At 42.6% G+C, this 22,540-nt stretch overlaps 1 protein-coding gene across 11 annotated transcripts in view; it reads right to left on the bottom strand.

The window, feature by feature from the left end:
* Window positions 1-22,540, bottom strand: part of TJP1 (tight junction protein 1) — a 350,674-nt gene that overhangs the window by 237,788 nt on the left and 90,346 nt on the right. For 9 of the 11 annotated variants that reach the window (XR_003429203.1, XM_027089108.1, XM_027089109.1 and 6 more), the window contains one exon: window positions 765-897. Coding sequence is in view for 10 of the 11 variants with exons in the window: in XM_027089108.1 (XP_026944909.1) it covers window positions 765-897 (133 nt within the window). In the remaining variant the exon portion in view is untranslated. Of the gene's footprint in view, window positions 1-764; window positions 898-20,841; window positions 21,030-22,540 lie in introns of those variants that run through there. The other 2 variants (XM_027089111.1, XM_027089114.1) reach the window with 1 other exon arrangement.

Genomic DNA, 22,540 nt, shown 5'->3' with positions numbered 1-22,540 from the left:
TCTAAAAACATGCATGAATTTACCATATACCCAAGTGAAAATCTGTCACTAGGCCTGGGGAAAAAAAGGTCACTAATGTTAATCACTTAGAATGAGAAGAAAACCCCATCATTAACTGAACTGGGATCTGTCCTAATAATAAGAGAGCACCTCTATTTTCTGGAACTACAAGGAAGTTGGGTGTTTGGGGTTCATCAAATACTTAGGTCTGTACTTACATTGATATGTGGATTTGTAATTTTCCGAGAAATTTACATTATCCACTAAACTTAATTCAATTTTATTTATTATTATTATTATTTTTTACAGTACGCGGGCCTCTCACTGTTGTGGCCCCTCCCGTTGAGGAGCACAGGCTCCAGACGCGCAGGCTCAGCGGCCATGGCTCACGGGCCCAGCCGCTCCGCGGCATGTGGGATCTTCCCGGACCGGGGCACGAACCCGTGTCCCCTGCATCGGCAGGCAGACTCTCAACCACTGTGCCACCAGGGAAGCCCCTTAATTCAATTTTTGTTGTAGAGTTCAGGAAACATTTGTTTATTTTGGTCTTTGAACCAGAATCATCATTATGAACCGCTTATCATAAATGTATCTATAGATATCGGTTAAGAAAGTTATGCTGGTCGGTAACCTGTTGGATAAACCAGTTTTTACCGAAAAATGCTTACCACAAAATAAGCCTGTTGCATTTTTATGAAAATATTTAAAAATCAAATTTTTCATATTCTTTGAAAAGGATGAAAAGCGTTAAACAATCCACTTACAGTGAGTTCACAGAAATCGATGCTATCAAGGCTTTTGCTTCTGTGTAGTCTCCCTTTAATTCGTCTTAGAGAAGGTTTTCCTTGGCTGACACTAGAAGTAGCACCATTAGGATTTTCAGAGGATGGTGTTACCCTGCAAGAAGAGGAAAATTCTTAAGAAGACAGGTTTATAGGTGAATACTTTTCTCAAGTATGAGGGAAGCATTTACTTGAGAATAGCTTTGGAGATGTCATACTCCTTTTTCAACCAAAAAGCTAAGAATCACAGTGGAGCTACATTCTACCAGATACCTCTCTAAATATTTCTTAGCAGCTTGCTAGTTTAGAAATCTTTCGTGACAGTTCAAATATTCCAACATTAAGATTCACTAAAAGTCAACTCTGTAACCATCAGAAAAGCAACCAAGACCAGACTGAAGTTTCCTAGGTAACTGAGAGGCACTGCTTCCCTCTGGGTGGTTATTTATCTAGTGCTCAGCCTGGTGCCTGGCACACCAGTGCACAGCAGCCATCACTGTCCCCAACCACAGAAACTGTTCAGGAGGATTCTGTTAAGCATGAAAACAGCCTTTAAAAATTTAAGCATGAGACGTAGCATGGACTTGAGGACACGGGGAGGCAGGGAAGGGTAAGCTGGGACGAAGTGAGAGAGTAGCACTGACATATATACACTACCAAATATAAAACAGATAGCTAGTGGGAAGCAGCTGCGTAGCACAGGGAGATCAGCTCAGTGTTTTGTGACCACCTAGAGGGGTGGGATAGAGATGGGTGGGATAGAGAGGGTGGGAGGGAGATGCAAGAGGGAGGGGATATGGGGATGTATGTATACATATAGCCGATTCACTTTGTTATACAGCAGAAACTAACACAACATTGTAAAGCAATTATACTCCAATAAAGATGTTAAAAAAAAATTTAAGCATGACAGTCGACACTTAATTCAGTATTACTATGGAACCAAGAAAATTCAGATAAGAAACAGCACACAAACTAAGCCATCTACAGAACGCACCCTGGGCAACGTGTTCACACATACACACACACACTCCAGACTGCCATGTGTCCTCCCATTTCTGTGCCACTGCTGGTGGCAGCCTTGGAACAAGGTGCCTTGGGAACCTGGGAGGACACTGCTCAGTGGATTATGGTTTTAGAGATAAAAAGATTATAAAGTAATGAGGCTGATTTGTAAGTGTGGCTGTGTGGTTTGTGAAAAACATAATCCTTATTTTATGATCAGATCTCCTATTTGTAATACATTCCATGTTCATATATTTATTAACCTTCATGACCTATTTAATCTTTGGTATTTAAAATGTTGTCTGAGGGACTTCCCTGGTGGTGCAGTGGTTAAGAATCCACCTGCCAATGCAGGGGACACTAGTTCTATCTCTGCTCCTGGAAGATCCCACATGCTGCAGAACAACAAAGCCCATGCACCACAACTACTGAGCCTGTGCTCTAGAGCCCGCAAGCTACAACTACTGAGCCCACGAGCCATAACTACTGAGCCCGCATGCCACAACTACTGAAGCCCGCACATCTAGAGCCGGTGCTATGCAACAAGAGAGGCCACTGCAGTGAGAAGCACGCGCACCACAACGAAGAGTGGCCCCCGCTCACTGCAATGAGAGAAGGCCTGCACACAGCAACAAAGACCCAACACAACCAAAAATAAATGAATAAAATAAATACATTTAAAAATAAAATAAAATGTCTCTTGTTGCTTGAAAAGGACACAAAGGATGGACTACTAGCAAAATTAATTTGACAACAAAAATAAGGTAGAAGTAAATACCATAAAATAGACTAGTTTAGGTACATCTACAGCTTAAAAGTACTCCATCCATATAGTCAGAATATTTGAAGAGTACAGAAAGATACAGAAACAACAAGTAAAAGCCTCCCCCCTCCCCCTCATCCCAAATCCCCATCCCTCTTCCTAAGGACAATCATTGACAACAGTTCTTTGTATAACCTTGCAGACAAATGCTCATGTTTATCTATGTATGTGTTAATCTCCTTTTGAAACTTTTAAGGCAAGGCACCAAATTGTTTATATTGTCCTGCATCTTATATTTTTCACTTAATTACCTATCTTGACGCTTTCCCCATAATAACCCATACAGATCTATTTCATTGTTTTTTTTAACGGCTAACCACTATTCCATAGCATAGGTGTACGGCAATTTATTCAATCATTCCCCTGTGATGGGCATTTAGTTTAGTTTTCAAACGTTTGCTATCAAACCACAAAGCAATGAACACCTTTTTTTGGACAACATCTTTGGGTACAAATGCAGTATTTACTTAGGAAAAGTTACTAGAAGTTGCTAAGTATTGCCTTTCAAAAAGACCTTACCAACTTACACTTCCATCAACAGTATAACAATGCCCATTTGCCGGTCCTTAAATACAAGGACAATTTTACCATTTTATCTTATTAGTTAAAACTCAACTTCTCCGTGTCCTTCATTGTATTTGTCTTGCTGAGTTGATTTCTATAAAAGAGACTAGTATCGGGGGCTTCCCTAGTGGTGCAGTGGTTAAGAGTCCGCCTGCCAATACAGGGGACGCGGGTTCGTGCCCGGGTCCAGAAGGATCCGCGGAGCGGCTGGGCCCGTGAGCCATGGCCGCTGGGCCTGCGCGTCCGGAGCCTGTGCTCCGCAAAGGGAGAGACCACAACAGTGAGAGAGGCCCGCGTACCGAAAAAAAAAAAAAAAAAAAAAGAGACTAGTATCGAGCTCCCCAGCGTGAATATGGATTTGTCAGTTGATCTTTGTATATCATTAGTTTTTCCTTTATATGTCTCTAATCTATTTTATTAGATGCCTTAATGTTTGTAACTCAGATCTTCTTAGGGATTTAACCCTTTAGCATATGAAAAGTCTCTGTGCCAATTCAAGACTTTACCCTAAATGCTATTTTGTCTGATAATGTTTTCCATCTATATTTTTACATTAAACTTTTCCTGGCTTATCTTTTTCTGTGCTTGTATTTTCCACCTTTCCCAGTGTCTGTCTCTCTCTCTCTTTTTAGCTGTACCTTTAACTCCTGGTAAACAGCATGTAGCTGTATTCCTTTTCTTTTTTACCCAATCTGGAAATCAGTATTTTTTGAGAGAACCTTAATCCATTCAAAGTACTCTTTACTCATATGTTTAGATTTATTCCTATCATCTTTGTTTTATGGTTTGTGTGTGTGTTTTTAAATTTAAATACTTTGGGGTTTTTTTCTGCCTTTTCAGTATGATTGAGTTTTCTTTGCCCTGCCAGCCCACCGACTCTTCCGCCCTTCCAATTAGTTTGAAAGTTGTACATTTTATAAGGGCAACTCTAACTCTAGCTAACTAACTATATGCATATATTTATGTATTTATATGTATATACACATACATGTATATGTAAATATACATACATACACATACATACGTGTTTAAACTCATATTTTTCTATCAGCATCTCTGGTTCATTGGTTTTCTTACCTCCTCTTACACAAGAAATGACATTAATACATCTTCATTTTCCTTCTTTGCCAGCACCACCACATCCCTGCCAAAAGTCCAACCCCCTCTTGGACATTTTTTTTTTTTGAATTTTTGAATTTTATTTTATTTTTTTTTATACAGCAGGTTCTTAGTACTTATCTACTTAATACATATTAGTGTATATATGTCAATCCCTATCTCCCAATTCATCCCACCACCACCACCCACCCCTGCCCCCACCACTTTCCCCCCTCGGTGTCCATACGTTTGTTCTCTACATCTGTGTCTCTATTTCTGCCCTGCAAACTGGTTGATCGGTACCATTTTTCTAGGTTCCACTTATATGTGTTAATATACGATATTTGTTTTTCTCTTTCTGACTTACTTCACTCTGTATGACAGTCTCTAGATCCATCCACGTCTCTACAAATGACCCAATTTCGCTTTTTATGGCTGAGTAATATTCCACTGTATATATATATACCATATCTTCTTTATCCATTTGTCTGTTGATAGGCATTTAGGTTGCTTCCATGACCTGGCTATTGTAAACAGTGCTGCAATGAACATTGGGGTACAATGTTCAATTCTTTTTGAATTATGGTTTTCCCTGGGTATATGCCCAGTAGTGGGATTGCTGGGTCATGTGGTAGTTCTATTTTTAGTTTCTTAAGGAACCTCCATACTGTTCTCCATAGTGGCTGTATCAATTTACATTCCCACCAACAGTGCAAGAGGGTTCCCTTTTCTCCACACCCTCACTGGCATTTGTTCTTTGTAGATTTTCTGATGATGCCCATTCTAACTGGTGTGAGTTGTAGTTTTGTAGTTTTGTAGTTTGTAGTTTTGATTTTCATTTCTCTAATAATTAGTGATGTTGAGCAGCTTTTCATGTGCTTCTTGGCCATCTGTAAGTCTTCTTTGGAGAAATGTCTATTTAGGTCTTCTGCCCATTTTTGGATTCAGTTGTTTGTTTAATATTGAGCTTCATTAGCTGTTTATATATTTTGGAGATTAATCCTTTGTTGGCTGATTCGTTGGCAAATATTTTCTCCCACTCTGTGGGCTGTCTTTTCATCTTGTTTGTTGTTTCCCTTGCTTTGCAAAAGCTTTTAAGTTTCATTAGGTCCCATTTGTTTTAGTTTTTATTTCCATTTCTCTAGGAGGTGGAACAAAAAAGATCTTGCTGTGATCTATGTCAAAGAGTGTTCTTCCTATGTTTTCCTCTAAGAGTTTTATAGTGTCCGGTCTTACATTTAGGTCTCTAATCCATTTTGAGTTTATTTTTGCGTATGGTGTTAGAGAGTGTTCTAATTTCACACTTTTACATGTAGCTGTCCAGTTTTCCCAGCACCACTTATTGAAGAGACTGTCTTTTCTCCATTGTATATCCTTACCTCCTTTGTCATAGATTAGTTGACCATAGGTGCGTGGGTTTATCTCTGGGCTTTCTATCCTGTTCCATTGATCTATATTTCTGTTTTTTGCCAGTACCATATTGTCTTGATTACTGTAGCTTTGTAGTATAGTCTGAAGTCAGGGAGTCTGATTCCTCCAGCTACGTTTTTTTCCCTCAAGACTGCTTTGGCTATTCAGGGTCTTTTGTGTCTCCATACAAAGTTTAAGATTTTTTGTTCTAGTCCTGTAAAAAATGCCACTGGTAATTTGATAGGGATTGCACTGAATCTGTAGATTGCTTTGGGTAATATAGTCATTTTCACAATGTTGATTCTTCCAATCCAAGAACATGGTATATCTCTCCATCTATATGTGTCATCTTTGATTTCTTTTGAGAGTTCCTAACTTCTCTTTCTTTTCATCCCTTTCTTTTGTGAGTCTTTAGCTTACTTCTCCAGATTACTAATTTGTTTTTCAATTTTGTCAATTCAGCCATTCTTTTACTCCAATGAGTACATTTTAAATCTGTAAAGTGTCTAGTATGCTTTTTTATTAGTAGAATATTCTCTTGCATCTTTCTGAAAACCATGTTAATCCAAAGTTTTTCCTTTTTCTTAGAGATTAGTTCCTCTGTTTGTTGAATGTGGTATTCTCTTAATACTGGCTTTTTCCACTTGTTGTGTGATTTTTAAAGTCTATTTATATTTCTATTAGAGAACGTCTGTTTCCCCACAGTAGTGCTTAAGGTGGCCTGCCTTTGGCAGCTCTGGCAGAGACAGGACACACTGCCGGGAGGTCTGTGAGGCAGCTTCTCTTCTGTGTCAAGGGATGCAGTGGACATCTCAGGTTCAGCCCTGTCTCCCTGGCTCTAGTGCCCACATCACTGCCTCAGTGAGAAAGCAACACTGCTGTCCCCTCCGTGTCACACATCAGTGAGGATGAGGGAGTCAGATCTGATGAACCCCCCCCACATCCCCTGCTCCTTCTATCCCTTGATGCTGCTTCAAGCCTCCCACCCTTAACTTTGCAGGAATCTTCTGCACATTTTCCAGACAATGGTTTCTGCAAGGTATTTCTCTCAGTAGATCTGTCCCTATCTACTAACTACTTCTCAGACATTCCTCAAGAATGCTGGTCCATCGATGATATTTTTTATTGTTTACTCAGACTGTTACTATTTTTGTTGTAGCTTTTTAAATTTATATTTTTGTTATTTCATTGGGTTCCAATGAGTCTACCTTTCAAGTCATCTCCCAGAGTAAAATTTGGGTGATGCCACTTACATTATTCTTAACACAAAGAGCAGCACCCTGTACAGTTTTGTTCTCCTCTCTGCAGGGTAAAAGATTCCATAAAAATAATGAAAAACTCTGTTCAAGAAGAGGGCATATGGTCACTAATTATTAGAGAAATGCAAATCAAAACTACAATGAGGTATCACCTCACACCGGTCAGAATGGCCATCACCTACAAACAATAAATGCTAGAGAGAGTGTGGAGGAAAGGAACCCTGCTACATCATTGGGATCCCTCCTACACTCTACACTAAAAACAGAGCTACCATATGATCCAGCAATCCCTCTCCTGCATATATATCTGGAGAAAACCATAATTCGAAAGGATACATGCACCCCAATGTTCATAGCAGCACTATTTACAATAGCCAAGACATGGAAGCAACCTAAATGTCCATCAACAGAGGAATGAATAAAGAAAATGTGGCACAGGGGCCTCCCTGGTGGGTGCAGTGGTTAAGAACCCGCCTGCCAATGCAGGGGACATGGGTTCGAGCCCTGGTCCAGGAAGATCCCACATGCCATGGAGCAACTAAGCCCATGCGCCACAACTACTGAGCCCGTGCTCTAGAGCCCATGAGCCACAAATACTGGGCCCACGTGCCACAACTACTGAAGCCTACCCGCCTACAGCCCATGCTCCGCAATAAGAGAAGCCACTGCAGTGAGAAGCCTGCACAGCGCAATGAAGAGTAGCCCCTGCTCACCGCAACTAGAGAAAGCCCCCGCACAGCAACAAGGACCCAATGCAGCCAAAAAATAAATAAATAAATTTATTTAAAAAAAAAAAAGATGTGGTACACATACACAATGGAATATTACTCATCTATAAAAAAGAACAAAATAATGCCATTTGCAGCGACATGGATGGACCTAGAGATTGTCATACTGAGTGAAGTAAGTCAGAGAAAGACAGATATCATATGACATCGCTTATTGGAATCTAAAGAAATGGTACAAATGAACCTATTTACAAAACAGAAGTCCGGTCACAGATGTAGAAAGCAAACTTGTGGTTACTGGGGGGAAAGCAGGGGGAGGAATAAATTGGGAGATTGGGATTGACATATACACACTACTATGTATAAAAGAGATAACTAATAAGAACCTACTGTATAGCACAGGTTAGCACAATACTCTATAATGACCTATATGGGAATAGAATCTAAAAGAGTGGATATATATGTATGTATAACTGGCTCACTTTGCTGTACAGCAAAAACTAACACAACATTGTAAATCAACTATACTCCAATTTAAGAAAAAAAAGAAGAGGGCACATGGGAAAGAAAAACAGAATGGTAAAACAATATACAAGGCTTAAATTTTCTTTATTTCCTCTCTCTCATTTCATGTTGATAGCACTGCTTATATGGTTTGATCATTTATAAGAAATTAACACAAATGTAATATAAACTTTTCTCCACAAAGAAAATTTTCAAAAGATTTTCTTCTCATCTGACTTAGACAGGCATCACTATTTTCATTTTTTCCAAACCTAAAAGCCTAAAACCTAAAGTCTGCAATAAGTATTTATATCCACCAAATTTTATAAATGACTAAAAGCCAAGAAATTTATCAGACTTAACACAATGTAATATTAAATCCAGTAACAAAGTAAAAGAGAAAAGAAAGATCCTAAATATAACTAGAAGAATGGACTCTCCCCCTCCCTATCAGGATCATAATAAAAACCTTTAATAACCAGGAGGGATGAGCTGGCATATACCAGGTGAATATGAGGTCGGTACCTGCCCTACCCACAGACTCACAGGGAGGATGGTGTCTTGTCCAAGAACAGAACCAGCTCCTAGAGAGTAATTTTAGTAACTTTAAAGCTCAGACCAGATCTCTGTGAAGCTAAGAGGTCAACTGTTAAAAAGCATATGGCTCAGTCATGGTCCCCCTTTCTTTGATGGGAGATAACGAAAAGGAATAAACAGGTCCAGATAATAATGGACCAGATTATTATGCAGAAGGAGTCGAGGTATAAGGGAATTTTAAATGTCACTTCTCTTTTGTTTTAATATTTCTCGAGAATTAGTATTTGTCCTGGGGTGGAAATACGTGTGTTCAAATAGTTCTCTGCTAGACATGCACAAGAATACAGAGGTGCATCTACAACTCACGTGGGGAGTACTGCCTTTGCGTACTCGTGATGTGGAGTAAAAGGAGCCTCTGTCACCCCGAGGCATCGCTCTCCCCCAACCTGAGGTATTCCCCCACTGAATACCTCAGACTGTGGAGATCATTCCCCAAATATTTAGGAGAACAGCCTTTGATGACAGGGAAATAAAGTTAGGAAGTGAGCTGTAAGCAGCTTGGATGCTTTCCCTTGAACTCTGGAGAAATCAATACTTGGCCTACAATGAAGTTTTTCTTTTCCTAATTCTTAATTCCATTTAATCATCACTAGGGGGTAACTGGGGAGAAAATGTCTGCCTCTCTCCACTCGCTTCATAACTTCTCTAACAGCGTCGTGTTTTTATTTGCAGCCTTGGCTGACAGGCTTAAAAGGCAGAAACCCGGAGTCCATCCTCTCATTTTGTTATAACTCAGCAGATTTGGCTCACGACCAGTTTTGACCACAGTTCACTTGGGACAAACAGCTCCCAAGCTCATCTACCACACCCATTTCTAATTTCTAGTGGAAAAGAACTCAACAATAACAAAGAATTGGGCAAAAATAATGAAGATCGTAAAAACAAAGCAGTTATACAAGAACTATCAACAAAATATCTAATAATCCTTCTACAATATATTAATTATAAAATATAAGCAACTGACAGCTACAACCAAGTCAAGATAACACTTATGAGAGAGAGCAAAGCATCCTTCCCCCAAATGAGGGGAATTCCAAACAAGAGTGTGAGAACAGGAGCCTTGAGATACTGCTAAGTATAGCAGGGCAGCTGACTTTATAAGGATACTGAGTACTTCTGAAGGATTCTTCAGTAGTGCTAGCAAAATGCTAATTTTTGTTTACGAGTACCAGACTTCGGAAACCTTAATAGCTCACTGAAAAGGTTCATATTAATGGCCCTTAGTTGTACTTATAAATAATAATGTGTGTAACTGCCTACAGTTTGCTCATTAAAGAAACCAAGGAAGGACTTGGATATTGGTCCCATCCAATCAGGGAACTCTGTGAGCCGTGAATGGGCCACAGGTCACCCTGGGAGAAACAACATCCTATAAGGGACATTCCCGTCCTTTTGTTCCTGTCTTCAGTCCGTCTCTCTTTCTGGACTGGCACGTCCTCGCTCAAATATGTTTTTAACCCCAAGAACTGGCAAAAAACCTGAGGTGCGACTCTGGGCAAGCCAATGACCTCATCTGTCAAGTTGGGGAGATACAGCCCCCACCTCACAGAGGGATATAGGGCCCAGCAGGGAACAAGCTCAATGAACAGCAGCTCTTCTTATCTTATTTCTGGAATCTGACTATTAGATGACAACTTCAGTGGACGAATGGATACTGCATGGCCTTCAATACTTACTGACTCAACTGGGAGAAACAGACTTAGAAGCATGAAGAAAATGATATGACACTCTTTTCCCCTAAGATCCGTGTAAATGCTCCTGAAAGCACTCAATGCAAAAATCAAGGCTCTGGGGAGACATTCAAGATGGCGGAGGAGTAAGATGTGGAGATCACCTTCCTCCCCACAAACACATCAGAAATACATCTACGTGTGGAACAACTCCTCCAGAACACCTACTGAACGCTGGCAGAAGAGCTCAGACTTCCCAAAAGGCAAGAAACTCCCCACGTACCTGGGTAGGGAAAAAGAAAAAACAGAGACAAAAGAATAGGGACGGGACCTGCACCACTGGGAGGGAGCTCTGAAGGAGGAAAGGTTTCCACACACTAGGAAGCCCCTTCACCGGTGGAGACGGGGTTGGGGGCAAGCTTTGGAGCCACGGAGGAGAGCGCAGCAACAGGGGTGCAGAGGGCAAAGCGGAGAGATTCCCGCACAGAGGATCGGTGCCGACCAGCACTCACCAGCCCAAGAGGCTTGTCTGCTCACCCACCAGGGAGGGCGGGGGCTGGGAGCTGAGGCTCTGGCTTCGGAGTTCAGATCCCAGGGAGAGGACTGGGGTTGCCTGCGTGAACACAGCCTGAAGGGGGCTACTGCGCCACAGCTAGCCAGGAGGGAGTCCGGGAAAAAGTCTGGACCTGCCGAAGAGGCAAGAGACCATTGTTTCAGGGTGCGCGAGGAGAGGGGATTCAGAGCACCGCCTAAATGAGCTCCAGAGACAGGCGCGAGCTACGGCTATCAGCGCGGACCCCAGAGACGGGCATGAGACGCTGAGGTTGCTGCTGCCGCCACCAAGAAGCCTGTGTGCAAGCACAGGTCACTATCCACACCTCCCCTGCCGTGAGACTGTGCAGCCCGCCACTGCCAGCGCACCGTGATCCAGGGACAACTTCCTGGGGAGAACACACGGCGTGCCTCAGGCTGTTGCAACGTCATGCCAGCCTCTGCCTCCACAAAGAACAGACGCCCTCAGGCGACCTACACGCAGAGGCGGGGTCAAATCCAAAGCTGAACCCCAGGAGCTGGGCGAACAAAAAGAAAGGGAAATTTCTCCCAGTAGCCTCAGGAGCAGCAGATTAAATCTCCACAATCAACTTGATGTACCCTGAACCTCTGGAATACCTGAATAGACAACGATTCATCCCAAAATTGAGGCAGTGGACTTTGTGTGATTTTGTCTGTAGAGCTTTGCTTTTAACATTTGTCCTAGGGGTCTGTCTGTCTGGTTTTTTTGTTTGTTTGTTTGGTTGGGGGATTTTTAGTATAGTTTTTAACAATTGTTATGATTGATGGATTTGTTTTCTGGTTTGGTTGCTCTCTTCTTTCTTTCTTTTATTTTTATTACTTTTTCATTTTTAATAATTTTTTTATTTTTTAATAACTTCATTTTTTTCTTTCTTTCTTTCTTTTTTACTCCCTTTTCTTCTGAGCCATGTGGCTGACAGGGTCTTGGTGCCCTGGCCGGGTGTCAGGCCTGTGTCTCTGAGGTGGGAGAGCCAAGTTCAGGACACCGGTCTACCAGAGACCTCCCGGCTCCACGTAATATCAAATGGCGAAAGCTCTCCCAGAGATCTTGATCTCAACGCTAAGACCCAGCTCCACTGAACGACCAGCAAGCTACAGTGCTGGACACCCTATGCCAAACAGCTAGCAAGACAGAAACACAACCCCACCCATTAGCAGAGAGGTTGCCTAAAATCATAATAAGGTCACAGACACCCCAAAACAAACCAGCGGACGCAGTCCTGTCCACCAGAAAGACAAGATCCAGCCTGATCCACCAGAACACAGGCACCAGTCCCCTCCACCAAGAAGCCTACACAACCCACTGAACCAACCTTAGCCACTGGGGGCAGACACCAAAAACAACGGGAACTACGAACCCGCAGCCTGCTAAAAGGAGACCCCAAACACACTAAGTTAAGCAAAATGAGAAGACAGAGAAACACACGGTAGATGAAGGAGCAAGGTAAAACCCCACCAGACCAAACAAATGAAGAGGAAACAGGCAGTCTACCTGAAAAAGAATTCAGAGTAATGATAGTAAAGTGATCCAAAATCTTGGAAACAGAATGGAGAAAATACAAGAAACCTTTAAGAAGGACGTAGAAGAACTAAAGAGCAAACAAACAATGATGAAGAACACAATAAATGAAATATGTTCTACATGTGGAACAATCAATAATGAAAGGACATATTTAAAGTGATGAAAGGGAAAAACCTACCACCATGATTACTCTACCCACCAAGGATCTCATTCAGATTCGATGGGGAAATTAAAACCTTTACAGACAAGCAAAAGCTAAGAGAATTCAGCACCACCAAACAAGCTTTATAACAAATGCTAAAGGAATTTCTGTAAGCAGGAAACACAAGAGAAGGAAAAGACCTACAATAACAAACCCAAAACACTTAAGAAAATTAAGGAACATACATATCGATAACTAACTTTAAATTAAATGGATTAAATGCTCCAACCAAAAGACAGAGACTGGCTGAATAGATACAAAAACAAGGCTCATATATGTGCTGTCTACAAGGGACCCACTTCAGACCTAGGGACACATACAGACTCAAAATGAGGGGATGGAAAAAGATATTCCATGCAAATGGAAATCACAAGAATGCTGGAGTAGCAATACTCATGTCAGATAAAATAGACTTTATAATAAAGACTGTGGCAAGAAATAAGGAAGGACACTACATAATGATCAAGGGATCAAGCCAAGAAGAAAACATAGCAATTATAAATATTTATGCACCCAAAATAGGAGCACCTCAATCCATAAGGCAAGTGCTAACAGCCATAAAAGGGGAAATCGACAGTAACACAATAATAGCGGGGGACTTTAACACCCCACTTACACCAATAGACAGATCATCCAGACAGAAAATAAATAAGGAAACACAAGCTTTAAATGACACAATAGACCAGATAGACTTAATTGATATTTATAGGACATTCCACCTGAAAGCCGAAGAATACACTTTCTTCTCAAGTGCACATGGAAAGTTCTCCAGAATAGATCACAACTTGGGTCACAAATAAAGCTTGGAAATTTAAGAAAACTGAAATTGTATTAAGCATCTTCTCTGATCACAATGCTATGAGACTAGATATCAATTACAGGAAAAAATCTGTAAAAAATGCAAACACATGGAGGCTAAACAATAAACTACTAAATAACCAAGAGATCACTGAAGAAATCAAAGAGGAAGTCAAAAAATACCTAGAAACAAGTGATAATGAAAACACGACGAAGCAAAACCTATGGGATACAGCGAAAGCAATTCTAAGAGGGACGTTTATAGCAATACAATCCTACCTAAAGAAACAAGAAACATCTCAAATAAACAACCTAACCTTACACCTAAAGCAATTAGAGAAAGAACAACAAAAAACCTCCAAAGTTAGCAGAAGGAAAGAAATCATAAAGATCAGATCAGAAATAAATGAAAAAGAAATGAAGGAAACAATAGCAAAGATCAATAAAACTAAACGCTGGTTCTTTGAGAAGATAAACAAAATTGATAAACCATTAGCCAGACTCATCAACAAAAATGGGGAAAAGACTCAAATCAATAGAATTAGAAATGAAAAAGGAGAAGTAACAACTGACACTGCAGAAATATAAAGGATCATGGGAGATTACTACAAGCAACTCTATGCCAATAAAATGGACAACCTGGAAGAAATGGACAAACTCATAGAAAAGCACAACCTTCCAAGACTGAACCAGGAAGAAACAGAAAATATAAACAGACCAATCACAAGCACTGAAATTGACACTGTGATTTAAAATCTTCCAACAAACAAAAGCCCAGGACCAGATGGCTTCACAGGCGAATTCTATCAAACATTTAGAGAAGAGCTAACACCTACCCTTCTCAAACTCTTCCAAAATACAGCAGAGGGAGGAACACTCCCAAACTCATTCTACAAGGCCACCATCACCCTGATACCAAAACCAGACAAAGATGTCACAAAAAACGAAAACTACAGGCCAATATCACTGATGAACATAGATGCAAAAATCCTCAACAAAATACTAGCAAACAGGGCTTTCCTGGTGGTGCAGTGGTTGAGAGTCCGCCTGCCGATGCAGGGGACACAGGTTCGTGCCCCGGTCCGGGAAGATCCCACATGCCGCGGAGCGGCTGGGCCCGTGAGCCATGGCTGCTGAGCCCGCACGTCCGGAGCCTGTGCTCCGCAATGGGAGAGGCCACAACAGTGAGAGGCCTGCGTACCGCCAAAAAAAAAAAAAAAAAAAAAATACTAGCAAACAGAATCCAGCAGCACATTAAAAGGATCACACACCATGATCAAGTGGGGTTTATTCCAGGAATGCAAGGATTCTTCAATATACCCAAATCAATCAATGTGATACACCATATTAACAAACTGAAGGAGAAAAACCATATGATCATCTCAGTAGATGCAGAAAAAACTTTTGACAAAATTCAACATCCATTTATGATAAAAACCCTCCAGAAAGTAGGCATAGAGGGAACTTACCTCAACATAATAAAGGCCATATATGACAAACCCACAGCCAACATCGTTCTCAAAGGTGAAAAACTGAAACCATTTCCTCTAAGATCAGGAACAAGACAAGGGTGTCCACTCTCACCACTGTTATTCAACATAGTTTTGGAAGTTTTAGCCACAGCAATCAGACAGGAAAAGGAAATAAAAGGAATCCAAATAGGAAAAGAAGAAGTAATGCTGTTACTGTTTGCAGATGACATGATACTATACATAGAGAATCCTAAATATGCTACCAGAAAACTACTAGAGCTAATCAATGAATTCGGTAAACTAACAGGATACAAAATTAATGCACAGAAATCTCTTGCATTCCTATATACTAACAATGAAAAATCTGAAAGAGAAGTTAAGGAAACACTCCCATTTACTGCAACAAAAAGAATAAAATACCTAGCTATAAACCTACATAAGGAGACAGAAGACCTGTATGCAGAAAACTATAAGATGCTGATGAGAGAAATTAAAGGTGATATAAACAGATGGAGAGATATACCATGTTCTTGGATTGGAATAATTAACATTGTGAAAATGACTATACTACCCAAAGCAATCTACAGATTCAATGCAATCCCTGTGAAACTACCAATGACATTTTCCACAAAACTGGAACAAAAAAATCTTAAAATCTGTATGGAGACACAAAAGATTCCAAATAGCCAAAGCAGTCTTGAGGGAAAAAAACGTAGCTGGAGGAATCAGACTCCCTGACTTCAGACTATACTACAAAAGCTACAGTAATCAAGACAATATGGTACTGGCAAAAAACAGAAATATAGATCAATGGAACAGGATAGAAAGCCCAGAGATAAACCCACGCACCTATGGTCAACTTATCTATGACAAAGGAGGCAAGGATAGACAGTCCTTCAATAAGTCTCTTATTGAAGACAGCCTCTTCAATAAGAGAGACAGTCTCTTCAATAAGTGGTGCTGGGAAAACTGGACAGCTACATGTAAAAGAATGAAATTAGAACACTCCCTAACACCATACACAAAAATAAACTCAAAATGGATTAAAGAGCTAAATGTAAGGACAGACACTACAAAACTCTTAGAGGCAGAACACTCTATAACATAAATCACAGCAAGATCCTTTTTGACCCATTTCCTAGAGAAATGGAAATAAAAATAAACAAATGGGACTTAATGAAACTTAAATGCTTTTGCACAGCAAAGGAAAACATAAACAAGATGAAAAGACAACCCTCAGAATGCGAGAAAATATTTGCAAATGAAGCAACTGACAAAGGATTAATCTCCAAAATTTACAAGCAGCTCATGCAGCTCAATATCAAAAATACAAACAACCCAATCCAAAAATGGGCAGAAGACCTAAATAGACATTTCTCCAAAGAAGATACACAGACTGCCAACAAACACATGAAAGGATGCTCAACATCACTAATCATTAGAGAAATGCAAACCAAAACTACAATGAGGTACCACCTCACAGCAGTCAGAATGGCCATCATCAAAAAATCTACAAACAGTAAATGCTGGAGAGGGTGTGGAGAAAAGGCAACCCTCTTGCACTGTTGGTGGGAATGAAAATTGATACTATGGAGAACAGTATGGAGGTTCCTTAAAAAACTAAAAATAGAACTACCATACAACCCAGCAATCCCACTACTGGGCATATACCCTGAGAAAACCATAATTCAAAGAGTCATGTACCACAACGTTCACTGCAGCTCTATTTACAATAGTCAGGACATGGAAGCAACCTAAGTGTCCATCGAGAGATGAATGGAAAAAGAAGATGTGGCACATATATACAATGGAATATTACTCGGCCATAAAAAGAAACGAAATTGAGTTATTTGTATTGAGGTGGATGGACCTAGAGTCTGTCATACAGTGTGAAGTAAGTCAGAAAGAGAAAAACAAATACCATATGCTAACACATGTATATGGAATGTTAAAAAAAAAATGGTTCTGAAGAACCTAGGGGTGGGACAGGAATAGAGACACAGATGTAGAGAATGGACTTGAGGACACGGGAAGGGGGAAGGGTAAGCTGGGACGAAGTGAGAGTGTGGCATGGACATATATACACTACTAAATATAAAACAGATAGCTAGTGGGAAGCAGCCGCATAGCACAGGGAGATTAGCTCGGTGCTTTATGATCACCTAGAGGGGTGGGATAGGGAGGGTGGGAGGGAGACACAAGAGGGAGGAGATACTGGGATGTATGTATATGTATAACTGATTCATTTTGTTATAAAGCAGAAATTAACACACCATTGTAAAGCAATTATACCCCAATAAGATGTTAAAAAAAAATCAAGGCTCTGACAACAATAAACTTATTATGAAAATAATTTTTGCATTTCACCTAAAATAGACAGGAGTAACAGCTATTTGGGCCTCACACCCACTGAACAGCAAGGAGCGGGCCATGGTTCCCGCAATGGACTGAACTGTGCCCCTCCTCCCCCCACCTCCTAACAACCCAGTGGATGTGACCCTGTTTAGAGAAAGTGTCTTCACAGAGGTTACTATGGTGAGGATCTCGAGATGAGCTCACCCTGGATTACCCAGCTGGACCCTAACTCCGATGACAAGTGGTCTTATAAGTGGTCTTATAAGAGACACACAGACAAGACCACATCAGGGTGCTGAGAGAGACTGAAGAGGAACCCAAGGAACACTGGGGCCACAGACACTAGAGGAGGCAGGAAGGATTCTCCCCAGAGCTCTTGGGGGAGCGTGGCCCTGCCGATGCTTTTATTTCAGACTCTGGCCTCCAGAACTGGGGGAGAAGAAATTCCTGTTGCTTTCAGTGATCTGTTACAGCAGATCTAGGAAATACCGCGCTCTACTGCTTCTGTCCAGCAATGGTACTGGTTCTGTCCATCTGAACCATTATCTGAGGCCCTCAGAGCAGGCAGCAGCCGCACAAACTCACATCTCCCTCGGGTAACAGGCCTGAGTTCCAGGTTCATGAACAGTAATGATTCAGAACCAAACACTGCAAACACTCCTACTTACTAAACTTCTTAGAGAAGTAGTCAAGGAGAAGAGGGCTCCTGCAGGCTCCACTGATGCAGGTCTGGCTGTGTGTCCGCTTCAGTTTCCATGTAAAATGGCCTGCAAGTGCTCTACTCCTTAAAGGATTTGTAGAGCCAGTTAGAAAGACAGAAAGATATTGCAAAGAGGAAAGCGGATGAGCACAAGTGGCCAAACTACATACGAGTGTGGGGCCAAAGCACTGGTCCATTCAACCGTAACCTTCACTTAGACAGGCATAAGCTTTGCAGGTATGCAGTCTTCCCATACAGACTGTAATAGTTAAAAGAGAGAGAAACACAGGGAGCCTACACATCTTCCTAAACGTCTTCACATAAACCTTTATATAAGCCATGAACAATGACTGTGGTATGTCCTCACATCTTGTAAATGGACATAAGCTGGTGCACCCCAAGGTCTGAATGCACTATTGATGTCGCCTGTGGGTTCCCACCAACCACTCTGGAGGCAGACCCCATCCTCTCATCTTCTAGCCAAATAATGGCCCCATCCATCTCAAATTCTCCACATGCAGTTGCTAGGGCACTGGCAAAATGAAATGTTATCTAGAAAATAAACTCCAGAGACGTAAGAGAGAGATTTACCAGGCAGCACAATATTCTCCAACAACAACAACAAAAGACTATACATCTATGTCCCAAAGTACCACCCAGTGCCGAGTTTTGTAGAGTGTGCTCTTCACTTTGCCACTGGAGAAAGTAGATGAACATTTGCAAATCCGCTTACCACTGAGTCCTGAAATGCTCATTTAAGATTGTGGGAAAGCTCAATGAAATCCCCCTCTTTCCAGGCTGTCTCTTCATAAGACGGTTCTTAATGCTGGTCCCAGGTCACTGCCTGCCTCAAACGTGAATCTCTAGAGTACAAATGTTACCGGGATTTTATTTCCTTGTGTTCTCTCTTCACAAACTATATACTCGGGAAACTAGTTTCAGAAGCAGCACTCCAATGATAAGAAAGAATAAACCAAGCTTCTTGACCTTGTGACCAATTGCTGCTAATATTCATGCCTAACAGCTCCTCAAACCTTATTTCCACATCTTGGTTTTTAAGTGTAACATGAAGAAAATTTCCTTGGGAATTCCTTGGCGGTCCAGTGGTTAGGACTCTGCGCTTTCACTGCCAAGCACGCAGGTTCAATCCCTGGTCAGGAAACTAAGATCCTGCAAGCCGTTCAGCGCAGCCAAAAAAAAAAAAAAAAAAATTCCTTAACTTTCTTTTCCAATTATGCATTAAGAATTCATTTATTCAGCAGTTATCTTTTGCGAACCTATTTTGTACCAGACACTGCTTGAAGGGAATTTAGTAATCAACTAAACAGACTAAAGCCCCGGCCCCATGCTACTTAACATTCTAGGGCGGGGGGAGAAGCGATATATATGAAAATTAAGTAAAATAGGCAGTGTGTTCGATACTGATAAGCACTCAGGAGAAAATCTGGGTGGGGGGTAAGACTGTTGGTGCTGACCTCTCCTTTTTTTTTTTTTTTTTTTTTCCCGTAAACCATCCATGTGAAAAGTCAACTTCAAATGTTACCGCTTCTTGCTTCAGAATAATGACATATTCTTGATGTATTTGCTAAAACTTTCTTCCATGGACATTTCTTAATTCAATCACTGTCAACTTTTACCAGCCTAGTCTTCCAGGTGTTGTCACTTGATGTTCATCAAATTAAAATATTTTGCAGAATAAATTTATCTTTTTTTAACAACTGGGCGGGAGTGGGGGGTGGGGGGGTGGAGGAAGACAATAATATTTACTCAGCACCTACTATGCAGCGGGGGAGAGTGGCCAGCACTTTGTATTGACCATCAAAGTTGGTCTACACATGGCCCCATGAGGTAGAGAACATTGTTCCCATTTTACAGATGAAGAAACAGATTCTCCAGCAACTTGTCTATGGTCACACAATAAGTGGCACAGCTGAAATTTGGACTTTGCTGCTCATAATTTTTGGTCTTACCTCCAAAATTCTCCACTATTGACAGTTTCCTTTTAAGCTTTTTCCTGGCTGCTCAATCCTTATGTTCCTTAGATCGTTATTCCATTTTGCCTTACATAGCAGACATTACTCTTCCCAATGCTTAGATACAGCCTCACTTCCTCTCCCTATAACCTTAAAATTAAACTGAACTATGTTCAGTTGAATTGAATCAACCTCTATAAACTATATTAACCACGCATTTTTTAATTTAAATAACCACTGAATACCACAATCACCGGCACCTTTTTTCTACAGTCACCACCCCTTTACTGGACCATTCCTCTTGTGACAGAACCGCACACCTAAGTCCCAAGTGGATGGAACGCCTGGGTCGCCACTGGGATTCCCTGTGACATGTTTACATGCTAATAAAACGCGATACAATCCGATAGATGATCCGGTGTCCACACCGGTTCCAGGTGACCCTAGACACCTTTCTTTAGGGGCGTTCTTCCCGTTACCCCGAGAGCGGTTTCCAGGTGGGAGCACCAGACGGCCTACAGGTAAAGCCCAGTCACCGACCCCGCGAGGATGACCCCGCCGGCCGCGGACGTCCCGACCCGGATCGGCGGCCGATGGATCCGAGGCGCCGCAGGAAACGCACGGCGAGCCCGGCGGGACGTTCGGAGCCAGAACCTGCCGGCGCGGCGCCTCCCTCGGCCGCGGTCCCCGCCCCGCCCGGCCGCGCGCTCTCTGGTTACCGAGGGGGTTGATAGTGCCCACTGCCCGGCCCCCGGCCTCCGGCCCGTTGTCCCCCGCCGACCCCCGCCCCCGGGCCCCGCCCTCACCACAGCCTCCTCCTGAGCGGCAGAAGGCTGCCGCGGTTGGACGGCGTGACGCCGATGGCCATCTGCAGCACCGTCAGGTACTTCTGGTACTTCATCTTGTCCCCGCTCCGCTCGCGGCCCGGACCCCGCCGCCGCCGCCGCCGCCGCCGGCACAGCCCCTCCAGGCGCCGCATAGGTCAGCCCTGGGCCATCCGCCGCCGCCCGCACCTACCACCCCGCGCCCCTGCAGCCGCTGCTGCCGCCGCCACCGCCGCCGCCGTGCGTCCGGCCGTGCGTGCCGGGTCCCGCGCCCGCGTGCGTGCGTGCCCGCCGCTCCCGCCGCCGCCGCCGTGCGTGGCCCGCGCCCCGTCGTCCCCGCGCTGCGCACCGGCTGGCGGGGCTCTGGTCCGGAACGGCGGGCGAGGCCGGTACCGCCCGCATTGCCCCCCCCCCCCCGCCCATCCCGTCCTCCGCCCCGCCCCCGCGGCCTCGCTCCCTTCAGCGCTTGGCGGGAGCTCGCTTTCCAGCACCTCAGTCCCACAGAATCCCAACCACAACCTTCCAGAAAGGGAAAAATTACTATTTTGTATTTATAATTACCTCCGAATAGCTGTCACCGTCACTTACGCTCTACCCTGAAGTGTGTGGACGCGTGCTGTATATAAAATACACGCGTGTCTGTGTGCTGTACGTGTGGATACTGCGTGTGTACACGTGCGGGCCTCACTGGCGGGCAGGCAGGCGGTGGACAGGACCCTGAACCGTGCAAAACCATCTTCATCAAGGGGAAAATCAACATTGTTCCACGACCTTTAAAAATGTCCAAACATGCTGTTCATTCATGGTTATAAATGTGTAGGGAAACGAAAAAAAAAAGCAAACCAATCATTTGTTATGCTATAAAGCATTACAAACATGGAGACTTGAAGTGTTTTATTTCTGTGTAGGAAAAACTTAACAAGAGTGGCTTGAACAGTGCTTGTCTTTTCCTGAGAGTCGTTATATGCCGAGAGAGCACCTTTTCTGTGTCTTGGCAAAGCGTCCTGTTTGGGTCACTTTCAACGTTTTATCCTCTGGGCGTTCCCCATCGCGGAGTGAGTCTGAGTTCCTTCAATGCGATGTCCTCTGGGACGTCCCCATCCTTTTGTCACAGCCGCTTTCTTCATTCAAGTTTACATTCCGTGCGATTCCCCCAGCGGCGCATCTAAAGGCTCTGGAAAGGTGGCAACATCTGCATTCCCACAGTTGCCTATTTTTTTATAACTCCAATTACATTCCATTCATATTTCATGCCACTTCCATCTTTATCGTTTTTTGTTTCTTTGCTGCACTTCCATCTTTGTTACCCAATTTCCTCTTTCAGTTACCCTTTTTCTGTTTTTGTTTTTTAACAAAAGTATAAGTAAGTATATCACTGGGAGAAAAGGAGGCAACACAACGGCACACTTTGCTGTCAGTGGCTAAGCTAAAAAATGCTCAGAGACCAAATACTGACAACTGTGAAAGAACTGCTGTCACTGATCGTGATGCACATGTTATGTGGTGATTTCTGGACTAAAGAGCTGGCGTCAAGTTTGTACTGTATGTATTGGTACTGGATGTATTTACTCACAGTATGCCATGAGTACTGAAATTTCACCCATATTGTTGAGCAGCTGGTATTATTTAATTAAACCGTGGTAGCTGACATCAGGCATATCTGAACCTGCAAAGCAAGGGC

This window comes from Aethalodelphis obliquidens, unplaced genomic scaffold, assembly GCF_003676395.1.
Source record: "Aethalodelphis obliquidens isolate GAN/ISIS:26980383/991018 unplaced genomic scaffold, ASM367639v1 scaffold65, whole genome shotgun sequence".
Classification (NCBI taxonomy): Eukaryota; Metazoa; Chordata; class Mammalia; order Artiodactyla; family Delphinidae; genus Aethalodelphis; species Aethalodelphis obliquidens.
The sequence above is the reverse complement of the archived record's forward strand: the minus strand, read 5'-3'. Positions and strand labels throughout refer to the sequence as shown.